At 52.7% G+C, this 23,398-nt stretch overlaps 2 protein-coding genes across 2 annotated transcripts in view; one reads left to right on the top strand and one right to left on the bottom strand.

Moving 5' to 3' along the window:
• LOC138165397 (nuclear autoantigenic sperm protein-like) overlaps window positions 1-6,501 on the top strand; it is a 131,932-nt gene extending 125,431 nt beyond the window's left edge. Inside the window, exons 7-16 of the mRNA XM_069093699.1 lie at window positions 605-1,558; window positions 4,084-4,166; window positions 4,279-4,355; window positions 4,431-4,504; window positions 4,720-4,908; window positions 5,001-5,167; window positions 5,539-5,592; window positions 5,677-5,760; window positions 6,092-6,241; window positions 6,341-6,501. Of these exons, the coding sequence (XP_068949800.1) occupies window positions 605-1,558; window positions 4,084-4,166; window positions 4,279-4,355; window positions 4,431-4,504; window positions 4,720-4,908; window positions 5,001-5,167; window positions 5,539-5,592; window positions 5,677-5,760; window positions 6,092-6,241; window positions 6,341-6,379 (1,871 nt within the window). The 3' untranslated portion in view covers window positions 6,380-6,501. The remainder of the gene's footprint in view (window positions 1-604; window positions 1,559-4,083; window positions 4,167-4,278; window positions 4,356-4,430; window positions 4,505-4,719; window positions 4,909-5,000; window positions 5,168-5,538; window positions 5,593-5,676; window positions 5,761-6,091; window positions 6,242-6,340) is intronic.
• Window positions 6,502-9,955: 3,454 nt separating this feature from the next.
• Window positions 9,956-17,454, bottom strand: LOC138165217 (coiled-coil domain-containing protein 17-like). Its single transcript, XM_069093334.1, has 14 exons — window positions 17,251-17,454; window positions 16,979-17,077; window positions 16,676-16,720; window positions 16,296-16,392; window positions 15,965-16,112; window positions 15,731-15,832; window positions 14,826-14,938; window positions 14,324-14,452; window positions 11,614-11,759; window positions 11,257-11,336; window positions 10,973-11,179; window positions 10,500-10,710; window positions 10,308-10,418; window positions 9,956-10,078 (listed from the first exon to the last, which is right to left on the bottom strand). Exons 1-14 carry the CDS (start codon window positions 17,452-17,454, stop codon window positions 9,956-9,958), a joined length of 1,815 nt encoding a protein of 604 aa, XP_068949435.1.
• Window positions 17,455-23,398: the final 5,944 nt, after the last annotated feature.

Genomic DNA, 23,398 nt, shown 5'->3' with positions numbered 1-23,398 from the left:
TGGCTGGCGCCTGGGGAAGGCCAGATGATCTCAGCTCCCCCTTTGGAGGAAGTAGATGAATTCCTTGTTAGCCGGGGCGCTCCTGGGGGCCTTCTTGTTTGGAGCAATGCTGCAATCCAGAGCTTGCCCCGATCCCTGTATTTGAACCAGCCGGGGGCGCTCAATAACTGCCAGGAGAGAGTCTCTTCCCATGTGCTCTCCTTGAAGCCTGAGTGCCCTGGTGGGCACTGGCAGGGAAGAGTTGGCTTCTGGCCAGAACAGTATAATTAATAACACTGATGACCCACATTTCTGTAGCACTTAAAAGCTGACAGAACTCTTTCCATTTACTACCTCATTGGGCCTGGAACAGCTTGGCAGCCTGTGCTTAAATCTGGCTGACTCCATCGCGGCGGCTTAGCGCGAGGGGCTTGTTTTGGAAGGAGCAGCTTTGCTGGCTAGGACCGGCTTCTCTTTATTTGGGTTTATATTTCCAAGGGCATGGTTCCATTGTAGTTCATTGACCAGGCTGAGGGTTAAAGGGGATTATTTTTTCATTTCCATTTATGCCTTTTATCATTAAACTAGAAGAAATGTTTATGCTTCATGTTCCTTCACCATGTAGAGGGAGCAAGGGACGTGTTGAAAGAACAGGTCTCTGATGCCACGAAGGACCAAGAGGTAGCCCCAAAAGCCCAGGCCGAGGCTCCTGGGGTGAAGGCCGAGGTGGAGATGGCGCTGGCTGCCCCTGTTGCAGGGGAAGCCCAGGGAAGTCCAGCAGAAGCCGAGAGCACAGGAGCTGATGTCGAGATGAAAGAGGAAGAGGAGGAGGCCCAGGCAGAAGCAGCCCCTGTGAGCCCTGAGAAGATCCCAAGCACAGCCCAGGAGTCTGAGGCAGCAGTTGCTTCAGAGGAGCCTGAGGCAGGAGACTCAGGAGCCACGGCTGCTGCCCCCCAAGATGGAAAGCTAGAGGAAGAGGAGGCTGCCAAGGCGGAAGCAGTAGTTGAGGAAGAACAGGGTGAGGTAGTTGTAAGAACAGAGGAAAGGCCCAGGGATGTTCCTGAAGAGCAGCCAACCACGGGAGAGCAGGGAGCTGCAGTCAGGGTGGAAGGAGAGGCAGCAGATGGGGGAGGGGAGGAGGAGGCAGAGGCAGCCCCAGCATCCGAGGCTGAGAAAGGAGAGGAGAAAGTGGCCTGTGCTAATGAGGAGCCGGCAGAGGTTTCAGGTGAGGCCCAGGCAGCAGCACCAAGCGAGGACAAGGCTGAAGAGCAGCCTGCAACCCCTCCCATGCAGGGTCCAGACAGCACACCCTCTGACCCAGGGGAGGCAGCTCCTTCAGAAGACCAGACTACTAAGGAGCTCACAGACACACAAGAGAACTCTGCCCTTGATGCTGAGCCTCCAACAGAGGCCGCGCCTCCAGAAGAGTCTGTTTCTGCCCAGGAGGGGCCCAAGGACCTCCCAGAAGACTCCAAGACAGCTGGAGATGGGCCAGAGATGGGCCCGGGGGACCAGGTGGCTCTAGGAACACCCCCTGAAGAGAAAGATGAGCTGATGGAGGAGGAGGAGGAGGGAGAAGGTAACAGGGAGGCCAGGCCTACTGCCGAGGGGGGATGAAGGTGATGGACCTGACTCACTAATGTGGGGAAAGTCAGCCTTCCATTCAGGATTTTCCGTCTGCCTTTGGAGCAGGAGCAGGGAGGCCAGAGTGGGAGCTGAAGGCAGGCTGTGAGCCCACTGGAGCGGGGGGTTGGGAAGCAACAAGTCTCCTTTGGCTGGCTCAGACTAATGCTTTTACTAACTGCCATGGAGACGCCGGCTGGGGGCGGGCAGATCAGGGCTGGGCCAGAGCCTCCGAGCACCCAGGCGGGCAGAGAATGCTGAATGGACGTCCACTTGCATGCTCCAGGTTGTTCAAATGTTAACATCCGTCTTAGGAAGTAGGGTCAGCACAGTAGAATCCCCAGATTGGGCGCACATAAGCAGGCTCTCCACGGACTGGGAGGGCTCTGGTCTGTGGAAGGAGTGAGGCCATGATACGCAGACATGCTGCTGCTGCCCTGTAGCGGGAGGAAGGGCGTGGCACGCTTGCCCCCTCCCAGCTTTGCTGCTGCTGCTGCTTTTTCCTCCACCTGCTTCCCTGCTCTAGCTCACCTGCTTTAATTGGAGCCTTTGTGTAACTTTTTAAAATTGTTTTTGTTTGTACAATTGTAATTGTTTTGTACATTCCTTACAATTGGCAAAAGAGCAAATGGAACAGTGTACGTAGATGAAATTCATTCCCTCGGTCCCTCAGTGTGTTGTCATTTGAGGATTCTACTGCTGAATGGGTCGTCTAACGCTGCCATTAATGGGGGTCTTGTTCCCTCGGTTTCCCCTGAACATCCCCTAGATCAGCCCTCGCCTCCCCAGTTCCTCCAGGCCACCCGGGCTGCCCTCATTGGGAAGGAGGGATGGGGAGCTGGCCACACCGTTGTCTCCCCATGGTTCTTATTCTTTTTCTGGGCCTGTTCTAGAAAGGAAGGAAGGGAACAAGCCTTTATTCCCCTACTATGTGCCATCCATTGTGCAGAGTACTTTCAAAGTATAATTTGATCCTCACAACAATGCTGCATGATAGATGCTATTTATCATTTCCATTTTACAGTTGAGGAAACTGAGTCAGACAGGTTCAGTGACTTGCCCCGGGATCACCTAGCTACTAAGTGTCCAGGGCCAGATCTGAACATGGCTCTTTCTGACTCTAGCCTCTCCTCCTACCAGCTGCCTCTAGGAAAGGGTCACAGCAGGCTGGCTCAGACTTCTGGGGTAGCTGAGCCTCCTCTAGATTGGAGAAGGGGGTGTGTCAGTGACCCTAGTGGCTGGAGATCTGGCCACTCTCTTGTCCTACCACCTCCCTCCTTTAGAAGCACTAGGGATGAAGGGGCACCTTGGCCAGGAGATTTTTCAGAGCAGACCCCTGGTTAAGGCCCTCCCAAACTACTCCAGAGGGTGAGGGCGCCTTCAGACCAGCTCAGATCTAGAGAATCCAAGAAAGTCCCAGTTACTCCAGATTTCCAAGCCTTTTGGAACAGATGCTGGAGTGGGTTCAGTCTGATCCATATTGGCTGACTGCACCCTTAAATAATAGAAGCTACATTTGCCAACTAAGCAAGTAAAGAGGGGTTTCTGTTGTAGCTAGCAAGGAGTGAAAAATGTTTAAATAGCCAGCACCCTCTGCTGTGTTGAGGGGCACTGCCACGGCAGGTTACAAAGTCATTGGCAGGGAGCCCTGTGCTTGCACCCAGACAAGAGTGGGGGCCTTGTCCTCTGCTGTCAGACCTCCAGGAAAGAGGCTGCCCTCCCTCGTAGAACTCCTTTTCATGATCATGGCCCTTGCTCTGTCTGCCTTTATACTTGACCCTTAGAAATGTGCTTTTAGAGCCCGATAAAGAAAGACAGCTGGGCACTACCCGGGCAGAATGGAACCTGGGACTGCCCCTCTTAGTATTCCAGCAGCCTGGTCTCCTTGGTGGTCACCCTTCAGACAGCTCCAGTCTCAGCAGATTAGTGGGATGCCCTGCCCTGCACTGGGAGACCCAGAACATGCTGAAGAGCAGTTCTCAGACTGTGTGGGCAAGGAAGCCAGAGGCTGTGGGAGTGTCTGATGAGTGAGCTGGCAGTAACTGAGTAATTGTCTGGCCCTTGAGCGGCCATGCAAGAGGCCAGTGTTGGTCTTGGGCCTTTCCAGACCCCAGCTTTACACTTCCAGGGGACGGGCCCTTCAGGTGTGAGTTAACCTGAGCTTTGACAACCCATCCTAGGGATTGCTCTTTCTGCAGATGGGGGTGTGGCCAGCTTCTCTTCCCCAGCCCTAGACCTCAGATAGGCTGTGCATCTCCCGGGCTAAAGACAGGTTTACCTCCTGCCTCTGTAGAGTCCAGCTTCTCTCCTTTACCAAGATTAACTTGAAGCTCCAGTGCAGCTGACACGGTTACAGAGTTATTTGAAGTGCTGCAACCTTTGGATTGGAGGGCGTGGTGGACTGTTGAAGGTTGGCTGGGTGGCATCCCAGGGCCCCACCTACGCATGGCTTCTCAATTCTGGAGGGCTTTTTACTTGTAGAAACAGAAGGCTCTGAAGAGGAGGATAAAGAGAATGAGAGAGAGACAGAAGAACATGGGAGCGATTCCAAGCTGGAAAACAAGGTGGGCTCTGTGCGCGTGCGTGCGTGCGTGCGTGAGCGCACACTTGGCCTCATGACAAAGGCTGGGGCCTGGCTGGGGCATGACTTCCCTGACTTCCTCTTTGTCTCCTCAGGAGAATGAAGAGGAGGAAATTGGAAACCTGGAGCTTGCCTGGGACATGCTAGACTTGGCAAAGATCATCTTTAAGAGGTAAGGAGCAGCCCTTGGCTCCCTCCTGTCAGGAGAGAGCTGCCCCTGCTAACAACACTGCTCCTCTTGTTTTAGGCAGGAAACAAAGGAAGCCCAGCTGAACGCGGCTCAAGCTCACCTGAAACTGGGGGAAGTGAGTGTGGAATCAGGTAACTAAGCTGCTGCTTGGGGGCTTTGAAGAGGAGGGGCAGCCCTTGGGAACATCTCCCTCTGCTCACCCCAGCCCTGAGCAGCCAGGGCACTCCCCTCCAACCCTCAGAGGTGGGCCGGGCTGGGCTGGGGCTGGCTCAGGCTCAGTGCCAGGCCTGGTTAGCCAGGCAGGCTTGATGGCTGTCATCTTAAAACTTACCCATTTGTTCTACAGAAAATTACAGCCAGGCCATAGAGGAGTTCCAGGCCTGCCTTGCCCTCCAGCAGAATTACCTGGAGGCCCATGACCGGCTGCTGGCTGAGACCCATTACCAACTGGGCCTGGCCTATTCTTACAATAGCCAGTATGGCGAGGCCATGTCTCAGTTCACCAAGTCTGTGGATGTCATTGAGAAGAGGCTGGGTGAGTATGTGCACACACCCCCAGCAGACCCCTCTCCACTCTGGGTGTGGGGAAGGCGTTGGCTCACAGAGTGGGCGTGTCTGTCTCTGCAGCCATGCTGAACGAAAGGATAAAGGCAGCTGAGATGCCCTCTGCTGAGGATGAGAAGGAGGTAGAGGAGCTGAAGGAGCTGCTCCCCGAGATTAAGGAGAAGATCGAAGATGCCAAGGAGTCCCAGAGCAGTGGAAATGTTGCCGAACTGGCTCTGAAGGCCACCCTGGTAGGTTCATGGTGAGCAGAGCCTGGGCCTCCCCTTGGTCTACTCTGCCCCCAGGCCCAGTTTCTTGTGGGGCTCATGTTATAAGCTTAGCATGGAGCGCCCCCTTCCTAGTTGACTTCTCCATTCAGGACCTAGGCCTGCATGCAGACCTCCGGGCCTGGGGCCTTCAAAGCAGCATGGCCACTGTGATCATGAAATAATGGCAGGATTTGTGGGTCAGGGGCTCCAGGCCAGGCCCTCAGGAAGGGGGTGTTGGCCAGTGACCCGATTCCTAGGCCTTGTCTGAAAGCAGGGAGTGCTGCGGGTCCCATCCCCTCTGCTTCTCAGGCTGAGTGGTGAGCCGGTGAGAGCAGGGCCTTCCTTTTTTTCAGGTTCAGGCTGCATCTGGTTTCACATCAAGCAGTGGGAACTCCTCAACCTCAGGGGTAAGTCTCCAGGGGCTGGCTAGTGGTAACATTGGGCTAGCCCAGGCTTCACTCATGCTTAACTCAGTCCTTGGCTTGTGACAGATTGTGGCCAGAAGACCCACAGATGGCGCTGCTACAACGTCTTCCAACTGTGTAACTGACATTTCTCACTTGGTCAGAAAAAAGGTCAGTTCCTCCAGCCTTCCTGATTACCTGTACAGACGGTGTTCTTTTCCCTGGAAGAGACACAAGTGTTAGTGGGAGCCGGGAGAAGTCCTGCTCTTAGTCGGGATGTTGGGAGGGGACTTGCCTCTATAGAGGCTCAGTCTTTTAAAAGTGCAGCCTTGCTCGGTGCCTGTCCATCTTTCTGGTCTCCACCGAGGTCTCCAAGATGCTCCGTTGTCCTGAAATCTGTGCCTTGGGATCCTGGCATCGGAGTAGAAGGGATACTTTTGTTTTCTTAACTCAGAGTCGGTTTGGAGCCAGGGTACTGAAGCTTTCCCACTTCTGTTTTCAGAGGAAACCCGAAGAAGAGAGTCCCCAGAAGGAAGCTGAGGCCAAGAAGCCAAAACAAGAGCCAGCTGTCAATGGTGGGGGTGGGGATGGCGATGGGGGTGGGGATGCCACCACCACTCAGAATGAGGCTACAGAAAATATGGAGGCAGAGGTAAGTAGTGAACAGCAGAGGCAGAGTCTGGGGCACTGTTTGCTCCAGGGGGATGGAGGGGGTCACCACCGGTCACTCACTCTTGTCCATGTTTCATAGGCTGAGGCCGGAGCTGCCACTGTACAAAGCACCGCGTGAGCACTCCCTCCACCGAGGGAGGCGGGAGGACCCTCCTCTCGAAGGACGATGCTTTTGTATATAATGTATTTTTTCACTTTTGGGGACTCTTTTGTATAACTTCAATAAAGATTGTACGCAAAGGTTGGAGTGTGGATGGTTTCTCTTAATAGTGACTATGCCTTCTGGCACCACCCAAGGCAGAGCCTGTGTCCTGATAGAGATGGATTCTGGCTGCCTCCCACCCCAGTCCTCAGGTTCCCAGAGGGGGCTTTTCCTCCTCATTTCTCAGCCTCAGCTTTGGGGTACTGGAAAGACTTGATGATTTTCTGACTTGGGCCATGGCTTCCACCTGTCCCTGCCTGACCAGGCCTGCTGCTTGGCCTCTCAAAGGAGGAAATATGGGGGGAGGGGGTGTCACTGCCTGGGAATTTTGAAGAACCAGAGAGACCCAGGCCATTCCCTTCAGGCATCATCATGGCTCAGCAGGTGGCCAGAGTCAGGTGGGAGGGGTGTAGACCCAGTGACCCCCTTTGTAAGGAAGCAGTGTTGACCCTGTCCCCATGCTCCTGTATGTAAAGAGGCTTAAAGTAACCTTGCAGTCAGGTGGCATCATAGCACAGCACCAGGCCTAGAGTCTGGCTTCAGACACTTAGTAGGTGTGTGACCCTGGACAAGTCACTTAAACCCTGTTTACCTCAGTTTCCTCATCTGTAAAATGAGCTGGAGAAGGAAATGGCAAATCCCTCCAGAACCTGCTTAAGAAACCCCCAAATGGGGTCATGAAGAGTTGGACACAGCTGAACAAAAATGACTTTAGGGGAGTCTTCCATGGGTCTTTTGCATGGTGAGATGAGTTAAAACGTATGTTAGTGAGTTGGTTGAGGAACATTAAATGCTAAACTCTACCAAGCCCTGGGATTGAGATTAGTATGAAATGGTTTCTGTCCTCAGTATAATGCAACATAATAAATTGGGGCTGGGGGTAGGGTGACCAAATGGCTTCCTTCACCTGGAAGGTGGGCATGTTGGAAGGGCTGATCATCAGGTGATGCAGGGAGGGCTGGGCGGCTTCTCTTGGTTCGACATGCCCTTTCCCTGACCCCAGGCTGGGTACAGACCTTAGATGGTACCATGGGAGGTGTGCAGGTTCAGGCCCAAGGCCAGGAGTCCTGCTTCCTGCCCACAATGAATAAATCCCCTGAGGATGATGGCAAGTGGGTCTGACTACCATAGTCCAGGATAGCTGGGGGTGTGGGCCAGCAAGTGTGCCTGCTTGTCTAGGGCCTGAGGGATTATGGACTAGGCCTGCATTGTAGAGTTGGGGACAGCTACTGCAAGGTGTGCATGTGGGAAGAACCAGGAGACCCATTGCTCCAAAACATTTCATGAAGGTAAGTCCCAGCCTCCCCACGGGGTGCTAAGTTTAACTCAGAAGTAAGGTCCCTAGGGGGCAGGGTGGGTGGGGTCACCGTATCAGCCCAGTGCACAGTGCCTGACTCTTAGGAGCTTCTAAGGTGCCTAAAGGCTTGGCCATGACCAGTAACTGGTGAGGAGCAAGCCAGGTTCCTGAGGGCCCCCACACACCCCGGGCTGTCCAAGAGACAGATCCTAAGACACCAGCATCACAGCCCAAGTGCCTGTTGGGGGAGCCAGCCCCTGCCACGTGACAGGGCCACCCCTGGCATATGATGAAGGGCACTCAGAAGGAGGAAGGGGGAGGGCATTTGAAGTGGGCACTGAGTCAGGTGTGTGGGAGAAGCAGTGTGCAGACAATAATGGGTCAGGACAGAGGGTGGGTGGGAACAGGGGCCCTGAAATGACAGATTCAGGCAGTGTAACCTGGTTAAGTCAGTCAACCTCAGCCTCAGTTTCCCCATCTATGAAATGGGGACAAAAACAACTACAGGGTTGTTGGGAGGTTCAGATGAAGTAAAACGATGGGAAGCTTTCTAATAAATTCTGGGTAGGTGTTTTGGTAGGAGGAAACTTCTGTGCCTGAATGTAATGGAAGACCATTGTCCAGGGGCCCCTGGGGAACTGGGGCGGGGGGAAGCAGCAGGGCTTGTTCTTAGAGGCCTTACCAACTCATTGAGCCCAAGTTCAGGCCACACACATTCAGGGTAATCTGCATTCAGTGAATGAGAATGAATTGGAACAAGCAATGGGTTCCTGTTTTGCAGATTTGGAAACATACAGACAGGCAAATAAGTGACCTGCCCAAGCTCACTAAGTCTGGAATGGGGGTGGGGTGGGGGGAGAAAGACAAAAATGTTTCCTTAGTGAATGAATGGGGTTTGGGAGGACTTGGGTGGGGAAGGAGCAAAGGGCTTGGGCTCAGGAGGCTTTGGCCACATCCTCCCTCTCTCCCAGGTGCTCCTTGTGACAGGCTTTGTAGGTTCATAGGACAGTCTGATTTAATCCATGAGAATCAACTTGCGTCTTTCAAGGTCTGCAAAGCATTTTATAAAGTGTCTCAAGCTGAGCCTTTCCAAAGGCAGCCCCATGGGGGAGGAGCTACAGGAATTAGCCCCATTTTGGAGAAGAGGATGTTGAAGGTCTGTTAGGACAAGTTACAGGTCACAACAGCTAGTGGAGCAGGATGCGACAGATGTTTGTAAGCTGCATGTGTGCTAGACCTTCCTGGCCCGCCCCAGGCTCCCAGTGTCACCACTGATTGCTAGGATTCTGATATGAAGAAGGCAGGAGGAATCTGGGCTCATTCAAAGTAGATGCAACTTCCCAAAGACATCTAACCACTCTCCTCCTCCTGGTCATTTCTGGACTCACTCATTTGCAGTGTCTGTCTCAGATATAAATTGATGTCCATCCTACCTGCATGCATAGTCTAGAGACAATAAGCATTCATCATCCACTTGGTTTTTCCCACATGGATGGTCAGGCCAAAGTTTTTTGTGCCCAGGACCGGCATGGACAGGATGTATCTGCATTTCTGAAGAAGCCTTCTCTGGATAGAGACCACCGACTGGAGGATTTGGAGTCACGTGTCTACTCAGTGATGAATGGACCTTCCTTATAAAGGGCAGTTGCTGGTGGTAGGACCTGGCTCTGTTCTGGGCTTCCCAGATACCAGGGCTGAGTGCCAATGTTCTGAATCAGATCTAAGCATGTTTCCATCCACTCTTGGGCTTCCCTAAATGATTTCTCTCAGCTGGGTGTGTTGGTGCCTGGCTTCTGTTCTCCCAACCCCACCTCAAGGGTGCAGACCTTGAGCCCGAGGATTCCTCAGGCAGAGAAACCCACAGCATATGGCCCTGAGTTGCCCCTTCATTGGGGATGGTTTTGAGACTGCCCTGGACAGGGCTCCCTCCCCACCTAAACTCACTGGGCTGACCAAACACACACTCCAACACTTCCACCCCCACATACATACACACTCAGCAATGCAAAGGACCTTTCCTGGTAGTGAGGTGAGGCAGGCGACCTCTCTGGGTTCAGGCAACCATAGAATTGGAGGGTTGCAGGGCTGGAAGGGCCCTGGGGAATGAGGCCACCTCATTTTAAAGATGAGGACCCTAGGCTGGTAGAAGAGTTGGGAGGGGCCTCCAGCTGCTATATCAGCGGTCTTTGTGTGGGCTACTCTGAAGCAGGAGGAGGGTCATTGAAGCCATCTGATAGGGAGAGGGAGGGGAGCAGGCTGGGGGGTCCCAGGAAGTGGGAGGACAGGTTGCTGTCTTCCAAGGAGGCTGAGTTGTGTACCTATGGGAGTGCAGACAGGGTCAGGGTCTTGAAACAATGGCTGTCTGACCTAGCCTGTCTCAAGGGGTACCCAATCTCAACTGCTCAGCTCCTGCATGCCAGTCATGGACCTCGGCCATCCCGATTCCTGGCGCCCCCACTCAGCCAGGCCCCCAGGGACCTGGTTCCCAGAGCCCTTGCCCCAGGCTGGTAGGCAGACCCATGTCTGGTCCCCAGGATTCCTGCTCACCGTGGGCAGGTAGCGATATTCCCGGCTTTGAGTTGGGTCTATCTTGGCCAACGCCTGGATCTCAGCATCTCTTGCATTTACTAGTCTCAGGTAGAGCTCAGTTTGGCCAGCCTGGGAAAGAGGGCCATGTTGAGCTGGGAGCTTCAGGGCCCAGGCTTCCTGCCCCTCCTACCACTAGGAGCCTCCACACACCTGAGGGATGGCATTGAGCTGCCTGGGGTGAAGGCCCGGTGCCCGGGGCAGGGCTCTCAGAGGCAGCCTCCAGCGTCCACTCAGCACTCTCTGCTCCAGGTCAAACAGCTGTACATTGGTCCAAGCCTGGGGCCTTGGCTCCTGGCCTCTGTCCCAAAGGCCCCAGGCCTGAAGCTCTGTGACCAGGGTCACAGCCTGGGAGGGATGCAACCTGTTGGGGTGGGGGCAGCCAGGGGTTGGGGAAGGAAGAACTCATCATGGTCAGTCCCCAAAACAAGGACTGTGGCTAGTCATCCCATCTAAGGAAAATATGATGCTAGAATGGGCCATGGACCCTTAGGACTCTCACTCAAATGGTCTAGAACATTAGGGTTGGTGGGACCTTGAGATGTCAGAGGACAACACTGAGGGTCAGAGAGGGACACTGAGTTGCCCAGGGTCACCCAAGCAGGCTTGGAGGGACTGTCACTGACCTGGGCACAGGCTGCCTGGCTGCCAGGATGGCACAGTTGCCCAGGGGTACTCCTGGGGTGGGGGGCAGCGGCAGACAGGGACTGGGGGGTAAGGCAGTGCTGTGGCCGGTCTCCTGCCCATCCCGTGCCAGCCCTGTCACCAGCTGCACCTGTGACCACTCGGGCTCCAGTCCCAGCAGGAAGTCGTAGAATATGGCAAACCCAGCCCTGGGCAGGACAGAGGAGGACAGTCAGGGCAGGGGTCCTCCCCTCCCTGTGCCCCTCCCCTCCCACCTAGGCCTTACCCTGGGTCATAAGGAGCTGGGCCCAGCACATCAGGCGGGGGCAGGAGATGATGGCTCTGGGCTGGGGCTCTTGTGGTCTCCTGCAGCAGAGACAAACACACCCTCTCCAGGAAGCCTTCCAGGCTGCCCCAGCCTAGGAAGGGCCAGAAAGAGCCCTGCTCCACAGCAGAGGGAGATGGAACACAGAATCCAGGAGGGTCCCCCTCAGGTCAACTTGCCCCAAATCCTCATTTTACAGTTGAGGAAACTGAGGCAAATCAGGGCAGGAACCTGCTAGTGGGGAGCAGAGCCCTTAGCTCCCAGCTTTGGGCCTCATTCTTTCTGGGGTTCTCATCTCTCCCACCACAGAATCCTTACCATCATGCCTGAGAAAGGGCTGTCTCTGGGGGGTCCTGGGGGTGGGGGTGGCAAAGGGGGAGCCACAGGGGGTGGCAGGCGGGCAGAGCCTCCTCTTCCTCTCCGGAGCAGGCCAATCCCCTCCTTAGGCTGGGGCTCCCGTGGGCCTGAGGGCAGAAACGAGGGCTCTGAAGGCCCTGAAGAGGCTCTGACATCCTCTGCTGGAGCCAGGGGGGTTAAAGGCCACAGAAAGGGCCCCACAGGCTGAGTTCAGAGAAAGAGAGCTGGGGAGGTGGAGGAAGAGGAGGAAGAGAGGGAGGAGGAAGGGGAGGAAGAGGAGAAGGCAGAGGGGAAGGAAGGGGAGGAAGAAGAGGAGGAAGAGGGGGAGGAGGAGGAAGAGTCCCAGGTCTGGGAGCACTCTGGGCTGCCAGAAGACACCATACGCCCACAGGGAGCTGCCAGCTGACCAGTGGGGACAGGGTTCCAAGCTGGGTGCCCATCTCCCCAGGCCCTGCTTCTCCTCTGCTTGAAGAGCATGGGCCACCATGGCCTTCACCTCTGTTCATCTGCCTCGCCACTCCCAGGCATCCCAGGCCACCAGGTCCCCTCCTTGTGTCTCCAAGCTCTGGAAAAGGTTCTTCTCCCCAATCCAAACATAGATTTGAGGTCTTGGAGGGCATCCAGTACAATCCCCCATTGTACAGATGAGGAAACTGAGGCCCAGAGTTGTCTCCCCTGATCTCCACCTTGAGTCAATGACAATGGGTCCTTTCCTGGTGTCCTTGGGTCCTGGCTGGGCTCCCCTCTATTTCTGACCCCCACCCCCACCCCTACACCCAGAGACTCTCAGTTCCTCGAGGGCCTGGACTTTGCACCCTCTGGGCTGAGCACAGGGTAGGGAATCCTTCCACTGAGGTGACTTGTCAGGGTTACATGGGGAACACACAGCAGAGACAGAATCTAAACCTTGGTCCTGGTCCTCCTCTTCTAGGCCTCTTTTAGAAGGCTTTGACAGACTGTTTTGGCTTTAGCTTTGGGGAGCTTGAGGTCTGCTTGGGGGGACTGGGTAGGTCCCCAAAGCCACTGAGGGCTTGGGATGGTGACTCCTTAGCTCAGAGCCCCCTGGGCCACATGGTGCTTGGCTGGACCCTGCCACCATCCTCGGTCAACATAGAGGGAGAAAGTGCTCATGTCTAGGCTCTGACTTAGGACTGCCTTTGTAAGGAAGGGACCAAGCCTAGGGAGGTGGTGGGAAGGCAGGGATGGGGAGGGTAAATACAACAACATTTATCCTGTTTCTGACACTGGTTAGCTGGGTGACTGGACAAATCCCTGAACCACTCTGAGCCTCAGTTTCATCCTCTGTAAAATGGGGGTGAAAATGCTGGTAGGGATAGAGACTGAACCTGTGACTTCACTGAAACAAGGAACTCCCAGGAGAGGAAATTCCTTCTTCAATGCAGGTTAGCAACTTCTCTGCAATTCTGAGCCTTAGAGGGTTGTCTAGAGCACTAGGAGGAAGGAGGGAGGGAGGGAGAGGGAAGGAGGGAAGGAAGGAAGGGAGGGAGGGAGGGAGGGAGGGAGGAAGGAAGGAAGGAAGGAGGGAGGGAAGGAAGGAAGGAAGGAATGAGGGAAAGGAGGAAGGAGGGAAGGAGATAAGGGAGGAAGGGAGGGAGGAAGGAAGGAAGGAAGGAAGGGAGGGAGGAAGGAAGGAGGGAAGGAAGGAAGGGAGGGAGAGAGGGAGGAGGGAAGGAAGGGAGGGAGGAAACAAATATTTATTAAGCACCTACTGTGTGCCCAGCACTGGGCTAGGTGCTTTTATAAATATCTCATTTGATCCTCACAACAACCTTGAGCAGTGAGCACTATTATTATTCCCATTTTACAGTTGAGAAAACTGAGGCAGACAGATGTTAAGTGACTTGCCTAGGGTCACACAGCTCTGTCTGAGGGTAGATCGGAACTCAGGAAAATAAGAATAATAATAACAGCTAATATTCATTAAGCACCTACTATGTGCTAAGCACTACACCAAGCACTTTATAATCTTTATCTCATTTGATCCTTACAACAATCCTGGGAGGTAGGTATTTTCATTTGGCTGGATTTGAACTCAGGCTCCCCTGATCTGCAGACAGTGCTGAAGTGACTTGCCCAGAGTCACACACACACTGGGTTCATATTCCTGACTCCGTGGGGCTTGGGGACACATCTCTAGGCCTGGATTCGGGAAGACCCTAGCCCAAATCCCAGCTTCGTCACTTTCTGGTTGTATCAGTCCTTGGGTCCACAAGCACCTACTATGTGTGGTCACTGTGCTAAGTGCTACATTTACAAAGAAAGGCACAGAAATGGTCCCTGGCCTCCAGGAGCTCCCAGTCTCTGTAAGTAACTAGGTGTATATACAGTGTAAATACAGTGGTAAAAGATGTGGAAGGGCGGCCAGTGCTGGAGAGGGAGACCAGGGAGATCACCAGGAGGAAGCCACTGGGCAGTCTCTGAACTTCAGTTTGCTTGTCAGTAAAATGGGCACAGCCCTAGATTATAGGACGTCTCCTGTGATGGGGAGCTGGCTCTGCTTTAGGGCCCCCCCCCCAGGGCTGCTTCTCTCCTCCCCTTCCTGCCCTGGCTGGCTGGGCATTGGTTGGCCTGAGTCCCTTGGCAGGGACGCCTGGCCAGGGCAGGGTAAACCCTGTCAGAGACCTCAGGGTCTGGGGGCCAGGGTACTCACCCTGCTGGGCTCTCTGGGGTCCTCTCTTCATCTGCAGGGCCAGGATCTCAGTCTCCAAGTGCCCATTAATAGCTTCTAGGGCCTGCAGCTGGGTATCTAGTGTCTGGGGCCCAGCAGGGGCCTTGCCTTCTGTGGACCAGTGAACTCTGATTCCTTCTGGCAGCCCCAAACCTGGTTCACTGGGGTCAAATTTCTGTAGGCCTCCCTGCCTGCTTGGACTAGAGCTCCGGTGTGCATCTCCCCAGCTCCATCATTTTCCATGACTCCCAAGGACCCATAGGATGGAAGACAATCCCCAAATCTCAGGAATTCTGACAGAGCCATGCAGCCCCCCGCCCACACTGAAGGTACCCAGTGAGGGGAACCTCCCCAGGTCCCAAGGAAGCCCTCTCCATTCTCCCACTCCCCTCTCATACATGAGGGCCTCCCTCCCAGGACACCCTTCCCGACTCCCCTTGGGGCCAGTTCCCAGGCAGCCTCAGTGGTCCTCAGGCCCACTTACGCTTCTTCTGAGCCCTCCCTTCCAGCAGCGCAGCCTCCAGGTGCAGCTCCCATAGCTTGGCTAGGACTTGAGGGTCTCTGCCCCCGGCCTGGAGGTAGGACATCTGCAGGGCCCTGGGTAAGAGCAGGAAGAGGAGGCTGCTGAAGGCCTCTCGGGCCTTGCCCAGTTTCCCCATTGAGGGAAGATAAGAGTTATCATCTTGGGAAGAGGGAAGGTTTGGTTTGGGATCAAAGAGCCTGTGTTCGAATCTTGGCTCTGTGATCTTGGCCAAGAGTAGCACTGGGGAAAGAACACTAGCTGTGGGAGTCAGTGGACCTGGGCTCAAATTCTATTTCTAACTAGATAGTTGGATGACCTCGGGCAAGTCCATTCTCCTCCCTGGGACTCAGTTTCCTCATATGTCAAATGGGGTTGCACTAGCTCTCCCTGCCTCTGTGATTCTCAGCGCTTCCCCTCCCTGGGCCTTAGCTCCTTCACTGATACTATGAGGAGGAAGTCAGGCTCCATCCATGATCTTTGTTGGGGGAGTGCAGGGGCCTGGGTTCCCAGGAGAAGATTCTCAGTCTTGGCCTCAGAGGCCATGGGGTCCAGTGCTTTCTGTTTACAGGGCAGGAGACAAAAGCCCCAGGAGGGGAAAAAGGCCTTTCTGTCCCCAGGGAGCAGAGCCAGGATTCAAACCCAGGTGCTTTGATTCCAAAGCCAGAGAGAGCTTTTAAAACCTGGTCAGTGGGGACCCAGCCTGGCCTCCACCCTCCCAGCTCTGCCTTGGCTCTCCTGCCTTCCTGCTGTGAGTCCTCGGGTGGCTGCCTTGCCCTCCTTGGGTTTAATTTGCCTCCTGGTGGCCCCAGGAGCCCACAACACAAGCAGCAAGCCCAGCCTCCTCTCTCTCAGGCCTCTGATCTCACCGGATCTCTGAAGTCAAGACCCCTTGGCTGGCTGGTAGGGCCAAGAGGCTGAGGACAGGCCCTTCCTCCACCTTCTTCATTGCTGGGAGATCCGGCTGAGACCTGGCAAGTAAGGAAGGGAGTGATGGGTTACAGGGGTCGGGGAGGCCCCAACCCTCTCCCCACCCCAGCTGTGAGCACCCTCTTGCCTGCGGTTTTGGGTCTTGACCCCTGGTGAGGGGGAGAGGGGCTCACCGTGCTTGCAGTTTCTCTACACGCTCTCCTAGTGTGTCCAGAGCCAGTTGCATCCTCTTCTCCTGGGCCTGGATCACCAGCATCACCTGCTCCAGGACGCTGGTGCCAGCACCATCCCCAGCCAGACCCCCAAGCTGCTGCCTGATCTCTGCATGAGGGGAGGAGTTTATGGCTGGCAGCTAGCCCTCCCAGCTCCAGCCCAGACCGACTCTCCCAGTCACTAACGAGATGGGACTTGGCTTCTTCCTGGTGCTCAGAGGACACTCAAGTCCTGGCCAGAGGGGTCATCTGTCCCCCTTCATCCCCTTCCATGTCCCAGTCCTAGCCATACCCTCCCGCTGCTTCTCCAAACTCCGAGTTCGGGCTCCAATCTCTGCCAGACGACGAGCGTAAGCTGCTTCTAGGTGAGTCCGGGAGCCTGCAGTGCCCTGAAGAGGAGACAACGGTGTCCAGGCAGGGCAGCATTTCCCTTTCCTTCCTGGGGCTGGGGATCTTGGCACCCCAGCCTCTTGCTTCTCTGGGAACTTGGGGTTCCAGTAGGGCATCATGGCCCCAGCCCCCTAGGGAGCCTTGCCCAAGAGCCACATCCACAGGAGGCCATCTCCAACTATAGCTATGTGACCCTAAGTATGCATGTTACCTCCCTGGCCTGTTTCTCCATCTTTAAAGTGAGTGGTTGATCTCAAAGGGCCTTCCTGCTCTGATTCTCACCTTCTGGGGGGCCATCTCTTGCAGAGACACCCGAAGCCTTTGAACCTGGGGAGGGGGAAGGGGAGCCTGTTGGCTTTGTCTTGGGGCTCCCAAGAGTAGGTCTGTGGGAGTTGAGGAGGAGAGAGACAGAGACGGGGACAGAGTTGAGATGAAGCTCCAGGCAGAAAGGGGCAGACAGCCAGAGGGAGACAGAAACAGGAGAGATGGAGGTAAAGGGAAATCAGTTGAGAAGGGCAGAGACCCACATGGACTCTGGGAGCCCCTAAGGGCCCTCCTGGGTCTGGGGGTTTGGGGAAGGGGCACCTCATCTGTCAGCCTCTTCAGGGTGGCTCCGCTGGCTTCCCTCTGGCCTGGGGTTTTTCTGTGGGTCTCCAGTTGCTCCTCGGTCTGGTGTGACTGGCCCTGGCAACAAGATCCAGGCCGAGGGGTCACAAGACCCCGCCTGGATCCCATCCCTGGGAGAGGTAGGGATCCTGGGAAGGCAGGTGGAGCTGGATACCACTCCCCATATTTCTAGGTCAATCAGGGGATGTGGGGATGGGAGGGCCCAAGCAGCTGGCTGGGCTGCCACTCACTTCTCTGTCAAGTGGGAGGGAGGCTGAGGGCTGGGCCCGGCTCTTCCTTCTGCTCCTGGGTGCCCCCTGAGTGAGGTGGCCAATGCAAAAGCGATAGGCATGACTGTCCCGGAGAGTCTTTGAAGGAAAAACCATGTCACAGGCTGAGCAAGCAAACAATCCTGGGGTTCCCTGTTCCCCTGGCTCTTCTGGCCCTGATGCCATCTCTGTGCCAGTTGCCCAGAGACAGAGACAAGGAGAGACACACACGGGGGCAGGGAGATAGGGAGAGACAGAGACAGGGAGAGACACACAGAGGCAGGGAGATAAAGACAGAGAGACAGCAGCCAAGATCTGCAGACCCAGAGAACCTGAGCACTGGAAGGCTGACACGAAGGACTAGCCAGACAGGAGGAAAGTAGAGAGACAAAGAAGCAAACAGAAATGGACTGAGGCTAGGCCTGACTGGCCACCCCTGGGTGGAGCCTGGTCACTAGGCTGAGCCCAGGGCTGGTGCCTGGGCCAGGCTGGGTCTCCAAGGCCTCCTGTTTGTGTTTGGGGACAAAACTCTGGTGCCTGGCAACCCCAGCAGAGGGAAGGGCACTGGGGCTGAGGCTGGGCCCAAGTGTCCCTGGCCTTCCAGATGCCATCTTGCTGGAGTGGGCCTTCTCTGGCACCACTCTCTCCTGGCTTTCCTTCTCTCTCTGACCATTCCCTCTGCTTCCCCTTCATGCTCTCTCCAAATCCTCCACTTTTGCAGACCCCCAGGCTCTCTGATTCCCCTTGGGGAGTCTCATGACCTCTGTCCCCTCTCAATTCTGTGCCCAGTTCCCATGCTGAGCTCTAGACTTGGTCATCCTTGAAGTCACCATCCTCTTCTAAACAACTCATTCTTCCAACTTTTGTTTCTCCCCATGGCATTCCTACCTTCTCAAACAGGGGATCATAGACCTGAGTTGGAAGACCCTCTCTATGACCCTGAGCTTCATCTTCATTTATAAAAGGAGGGCCTTGGACTGGATGGCCTGTGACAGACGGAGATCCTGGGCAATCCCTTAACTGTTCAGTGCCCACCCATCATAACCACCTCCCATCTGAATTCAGGCCTTCCAGCTTGTACAGCTTGTCTCCTGCGAGATCCCCAGCCTCATATGGGAGGAATTGGCCCTTCATTCAGAGATCAATGTACTCCCACCTGGGACCACCCTACACATTCCAATGATTCTGCATCTATGTAGGTAAAATCCAAACCCATTTCCTATCCCCCACTGGATTCTTTATTCCCATCCCCTTTAACTGTCCCAACCAAATGCTAATGCTGCTGCTGTGCCCTCTGGAATGCTTGTTTCATGGGCAACAAACTTGCTTTTATCTTAACTCTTTTCCTCTCTCATGTCTTCCATCTTTTAGCCATCAGTGAGATCTGGCTCCCTCCCTCCTGCTGATAGAGCCTCCCTAGCCGTCCTTTTCAGTCTTGGCTGCATTTTCACTCATTCCCCTTGGTTCACTGTTTGAGGCAGGGTGTGTGTGTGTGCAGGGTGTGTGCACATGCTTGTGTGGTATGTGTGTGTGTGCAGGGGGAAGAGGGAATGAAAATACTTTTTGCTCCCCTTTGTCACTTCCAGGTTCTACCTTTGCCATCATTACTCAGTAATTTCTCCTCCTCAAAGTCCCACCTAATAAAAATCCTTGTGGTTACTGTCCTTCCTTTCTCAGAGGCCAGTGCCTGACTCACCATTTTTTTCTCCTCTACAATTAGGGTTCTTCAACGTATGTACTGACTCTCCTTCAAACCACTCAGGCTCCCAACACACTCACTCCCCAAGACCTACCTCCTCCAGCCCACCTCAGCCTCGCACAAATGTATCCCTTCCATGTTCAGTAACTCCAAAATTCCCTCATCTGACCTTAATCTATTAACTTTCTACTTCTCCCTCTGCCTTCTCATACCAAATCCTACTTTGTCCACATCTCTCAAATACATCTGCTTTTCTCCTCTGACCTTGCCACCACCTTGGGGCAGGCTCTTATCACTTCATGCTCAGATTAGTACAATAGGCAGAATCTTCGTCATCCTTGTCTCACACAAAGAGATGGGCCTATTCTTTTTATATATATTTTTGCTTTTTTGGAGGGGGGAAGGTAGGGCAATTGGGGTTAAGTGACTTGCCTAAGGTCACACAGCTAGTAAGTGTTAAGTGTCTGAGGCAGGATTTGAACTCAAGTCCTCCTGACTCCAGGGCCAGTGCTCTATTCGCTGCACCACCTAGCCACCCCTAGGTGGCCCTATTCTTTTTTTAATTAAAATCTTTTATTTATTTTTAGTTTTCAACATTCACTTCCACAAGATTTTGAATTACAATTTTTCTCCCCATCTTTTCCCTGCCCCCACCCCAAGGTATCGAGCCTATGAATACCCCTTCCCCTAATCTGCTCTCCTTATATCCTCCCTCATCCTCCCTTTCTATTTTTCCAAATGCTTTATTAAGTTCTGGCTTACTTCATTCATTTCTGCCAGATTTTGAGTTACAAATTTTCTTCCCGTTTTTTCCCTACCCACCTTCCCAAAATAGCAGTCCCCCAGGATATCCTCTCCTCTTATTTCCCAATTACATGTAAAATAGTATTAATAATAGAATATACATATATTTTTAAACATTTGGTTTTAAAACTTTGAATTCCAGATTCATTCCCTTCCTCCCTTGTCACCCACCCTTACTGGGAAGATAAGCAATTCAATATAGGTTGTACATGTGTAGCTAATGCAAAACATTATCATAGTAGATATATTATAGAAGACTGATTATATTTCCCTCCCTCCTATCCCATCTCCCACTTGATCTATTCCTTATTTTGATCCTGTCCCTTTTCAAAAGTGTGTGCTTCCAACTTCCCTCCCTCCCCAGCCTGCCCTCCCTTCCATCATCCCTCCTCTCATCCCCTTCCCCCCTACTCTCTTATAGGGTGAAATACCCTATTTAGTTTGTATGTCATTCCTTCCCTGAGCCAAATTCAATGAGTATAAGGTTGACCCATTCCCTTATGCCTTCCTGTTCTTCCCCTCCATTGTACCCATTTTCCTTTGCTTCTTCTATATGATAGTTTGCCCCATTCTGTCTCTCCCCATCCCTCCTCTCATTATATTCCTCTCTCACCTCTTAATTTCACCTTTTAAGTATCATCCCTTCCAATTAAATTGGTCCTGTGCCCTCTATCTATGTATACCTGTAAACATATATATATATATATATATATATACACATTCACATATGTAATCATATGCCTATATACCCTCCAATAAAGACCATTTATATATATATTTCTATTTCTATTCCCTTCAACTATTTTCATACTGAGAAAAGTTTCATCAGTTACAATTATTGTTTTTCCATATAGGAATGTTAATAGTACAACTTTGGCAAGTTCCTTATGATTTCTTTTCCCTGTTTACCTTCTCATGCTTCTCTTGCTTCTTTTATCTGAATGTCAAATTTTCTATTTAGCTCTGGTTTTTTTCTTCAGGAATACTTGAAAGTCTTCTATTCCACTGAATGACCATATTTTCCCCTGAAAGATTATACTCAGTTTTGCTGGGTAGGTGATTCTTGGTTTTAATCCCAGCTCCTTTGACCTCTGGAATATCATATTCCAGGCCCTTCGATCCCTCAGTGTAGAAGCTGCCAGATCCTGTGTTAGCCTGATTGTGTTTCCACAATATTCAAACTTCTTTCCTGGCTGCTTGTAATATTCTCTCCTTGATCTGGGAATTCTGGAACCTGGCTATAATATTCCTAGGAGTTTTCTTTTTGGGATCTTTTTCAGGAGATTATTGGTGGATTCTTTCAACCTCTATTTTGCCCTCTGGTTCTAAAACATCAGGGCAGTTTTCCTTGAGAATTTCTTGGAGGATGATTTCTAGGTTCTTTCTTTGATCGTGGCTTTTAGGTAGACCAATAATTTTTAAATTATCTCTCCTGGATCTATTTTCCAGGTCAGTGGTTTTTCTTTCTTTCTTTCTTTCTTTCTTTTTTTTTTTTTTAAAGCAATCAGGGTTAAGTAACTTGCTCAAGGTTACATGGCCAGTTATTTTTTCTGGGTGTGGTGCTAAGTATCTGAGCCCGGATTTGATCCAGCTCATCCTGACACTGGAGCCAGTACTCTTACTTGCTGAGCCACCTGGCCGCCCCTAAGCAACTGGGGTTAAGTAACTTGCTCAAGGTTACACGGCCAGGTGTTTCTGGGTGGGTGCTAAGTATCTGAGCCCAGATTCGATCCCCAGGTCATCCTGACACTGGAGCCAGTGCTCTTACTCGCTGTGCTACCTGGCCACCCCAGTAGTTTTTCTCATGAGATATTTCACATTGCCTTCTATTCTTTCATTTGTTTGGATCTGTTTAACAGCATCTTGATTTCTCATCAAGTCACTAGCTTCCCTTCGCTCCATTCTAAATCTGAGGGAATGATTCTCCTCATTGAGCTTTTGAGATTCTTTTTCCATCTGGCAAATTCGGGTTTTTAAGGCATTCCTCTCTTCATTGCCTTTTTGAGCTTCTTTTGCCATTTGAGTTGGTCTATTTTTTAAGGTGTTATTTTCCTGTTGACTCTCAGGCTGTTGACCCTCATTTCATAATTTTCTTGCATTGTTCTCATTTCTCTTCCCAATTTTTCCTCCACTTCTCTTATCTGCTTCTTAAGGTCTTCTATGGCCTGTAACCAGCTTATACTTTCCTTTGAAGCTTTTGGTGCAGGAGTTCTGACTTTACTGTCTTCCTCCTGTTCCATGCTTTGATCCTTTTTGTCCCCAAAATAGGTGTCTAATGTTGGATTCTTCTGTTTGCTTTGCTTCCTTTGCCTGGTCATACTGCCATTCAATTACTTGACTTTTGGGCTTTTTGCAACAGTAGGACTCTGTCACCAGACAGGGGAGCTTCCGTCTCAAACGCTGGGGTTTTCTCAGCTGCCAGAGGTATTAGTTGGGTGCCCTCTCTGAAGCCTCCACATGATCTGGCAAGGTGGTCACACTCCCCAGGATCTCCATCCTAGACCGCAATCCAGATCCAAGAAGGTTAAAGCAAGAGCTATTACCCCTCAGACTGCTTGCTTGGTCCCCCTACACTCTGCAGGCCAGGAGCTGAAGCTGCCATGTGGCTGTGGCTGTGCCACAGCTCTCAGTGGCTTCTCGCCCTGGGGGCAAAAGCCGACGCTTTCTCCACTACTGGTCCCAAAGTCCACACTGCACTGACCTCTCACTTTGTCCTTAGCATCTATATGTTGATAAATCTGGAAACGGCCATGGCTGCTGGTGATCTGGAGTCCCTCCAGCCAGACCTCAGCGTGGAGCTGGGCTCAGGTCCCAGAGCGTTGCGCTGGCTGATTCCTGCCAGCCTGTCGGGCTGTCTTCAGTGGGAGGTTAGCTTCTCTGTGTCATTTTGTGGGTTCTGTAGCTCCAAAGTTTGTTCAGAGTCCCCTTTTACATGAATTGGGGAAGGTGGAAGCTGATGCCGCACGAAGTTCCTGTTTCTACTCCACCATCTTGTCAGGGAATCAGGTGGCCCTATTTTTTACCAAGGAAAACTCTGCACAAGAGATCCCATTCCATACCATCTCCTTCAATACAGAGCCCCCTCTGTCATCCCCTACTCACAGTTGAGTCAAATCAAGAAGTGTTTATTAAAATGCCTACTGTGTGCAAGGCACTGTGCTGTTGACAGGATACAAAGAAAGGCAGAGCACATTCTTGCTTTCAAGGAGTTCACGGCCTAACAGGAGAGACAACATGTAAACCCTGCAGCCAATCCTGCCATAACATGACATATTCTCACTGAGCCACGCCCCAACTTAAGGTAAAAATCCCAAAGCTTATGGGGGAAATGGGTTCAGTGGCACAAAACACAAACTGCATCAGCTATGTAGAAACAAAAAGATAAGAACCTAATAAAAATGGTGACGTAATTTTATACATTTTAAGTAGTTAAGAAATACATAAATACTGCAATAAATAATGGTGGTATCTGTGGCCCCAGGCTGTTGCTTGGCCCATGGCCCAGGTTCCCATGGGACCAGGATAGCAGAGCTGAGTCACTCAGGATGAAGGCATTCTCAGTGGGCTGGAAGTGGGGCCAGGAGCGTCATATGTAGGGGGAGATTATCAGTTGGCCTGGCTCCCCTT

The sequence above is a fragment of the Petaurus breviceps genome, unplaced genomic scaffold, assembly GCF_028583685.1.
Source record: "Petaurus breviceps papuanus isolate PSGF00001 unplaced genomic scaffold, PetGlider_PUasm1.0 208, whole genome shotgun sequence".
Classification (NCBI taxonomy): Eukaryota; Metazoa; Chordata; class Mammalia; order Diprotodontia; family Petauridae; genus Petaurus; species Petaurus breviceps.
Note: the sequence above shows the minus strand (reverse complement) of the source record. Positions and strands in the feature narration are given on the sequence as shown.

Coding starts and splice junctions, on each gene's coding strand:
- LOC138165217 (XM_069093334.1), bottom strand. CDS start 17,454: ATGGCATCAGGGCCAGAAGAGCCAGGGGAACAGGGAACCCCAGGATTG. Junction 10,711..10,972: donor GCCAGGCAGCCTGTGCCCAG/GTCAGTGACAGT, acceptor CCACCCCAACAG/GTTGCATCCCTCCCAGGCTG. Junction 10,079..10,307: donor AATATCGCTACCTGCCCACG/GTGAGCAGGAAT, acceptor GCACTCCCATAG/GTACACAACTCAGCCTCCTT.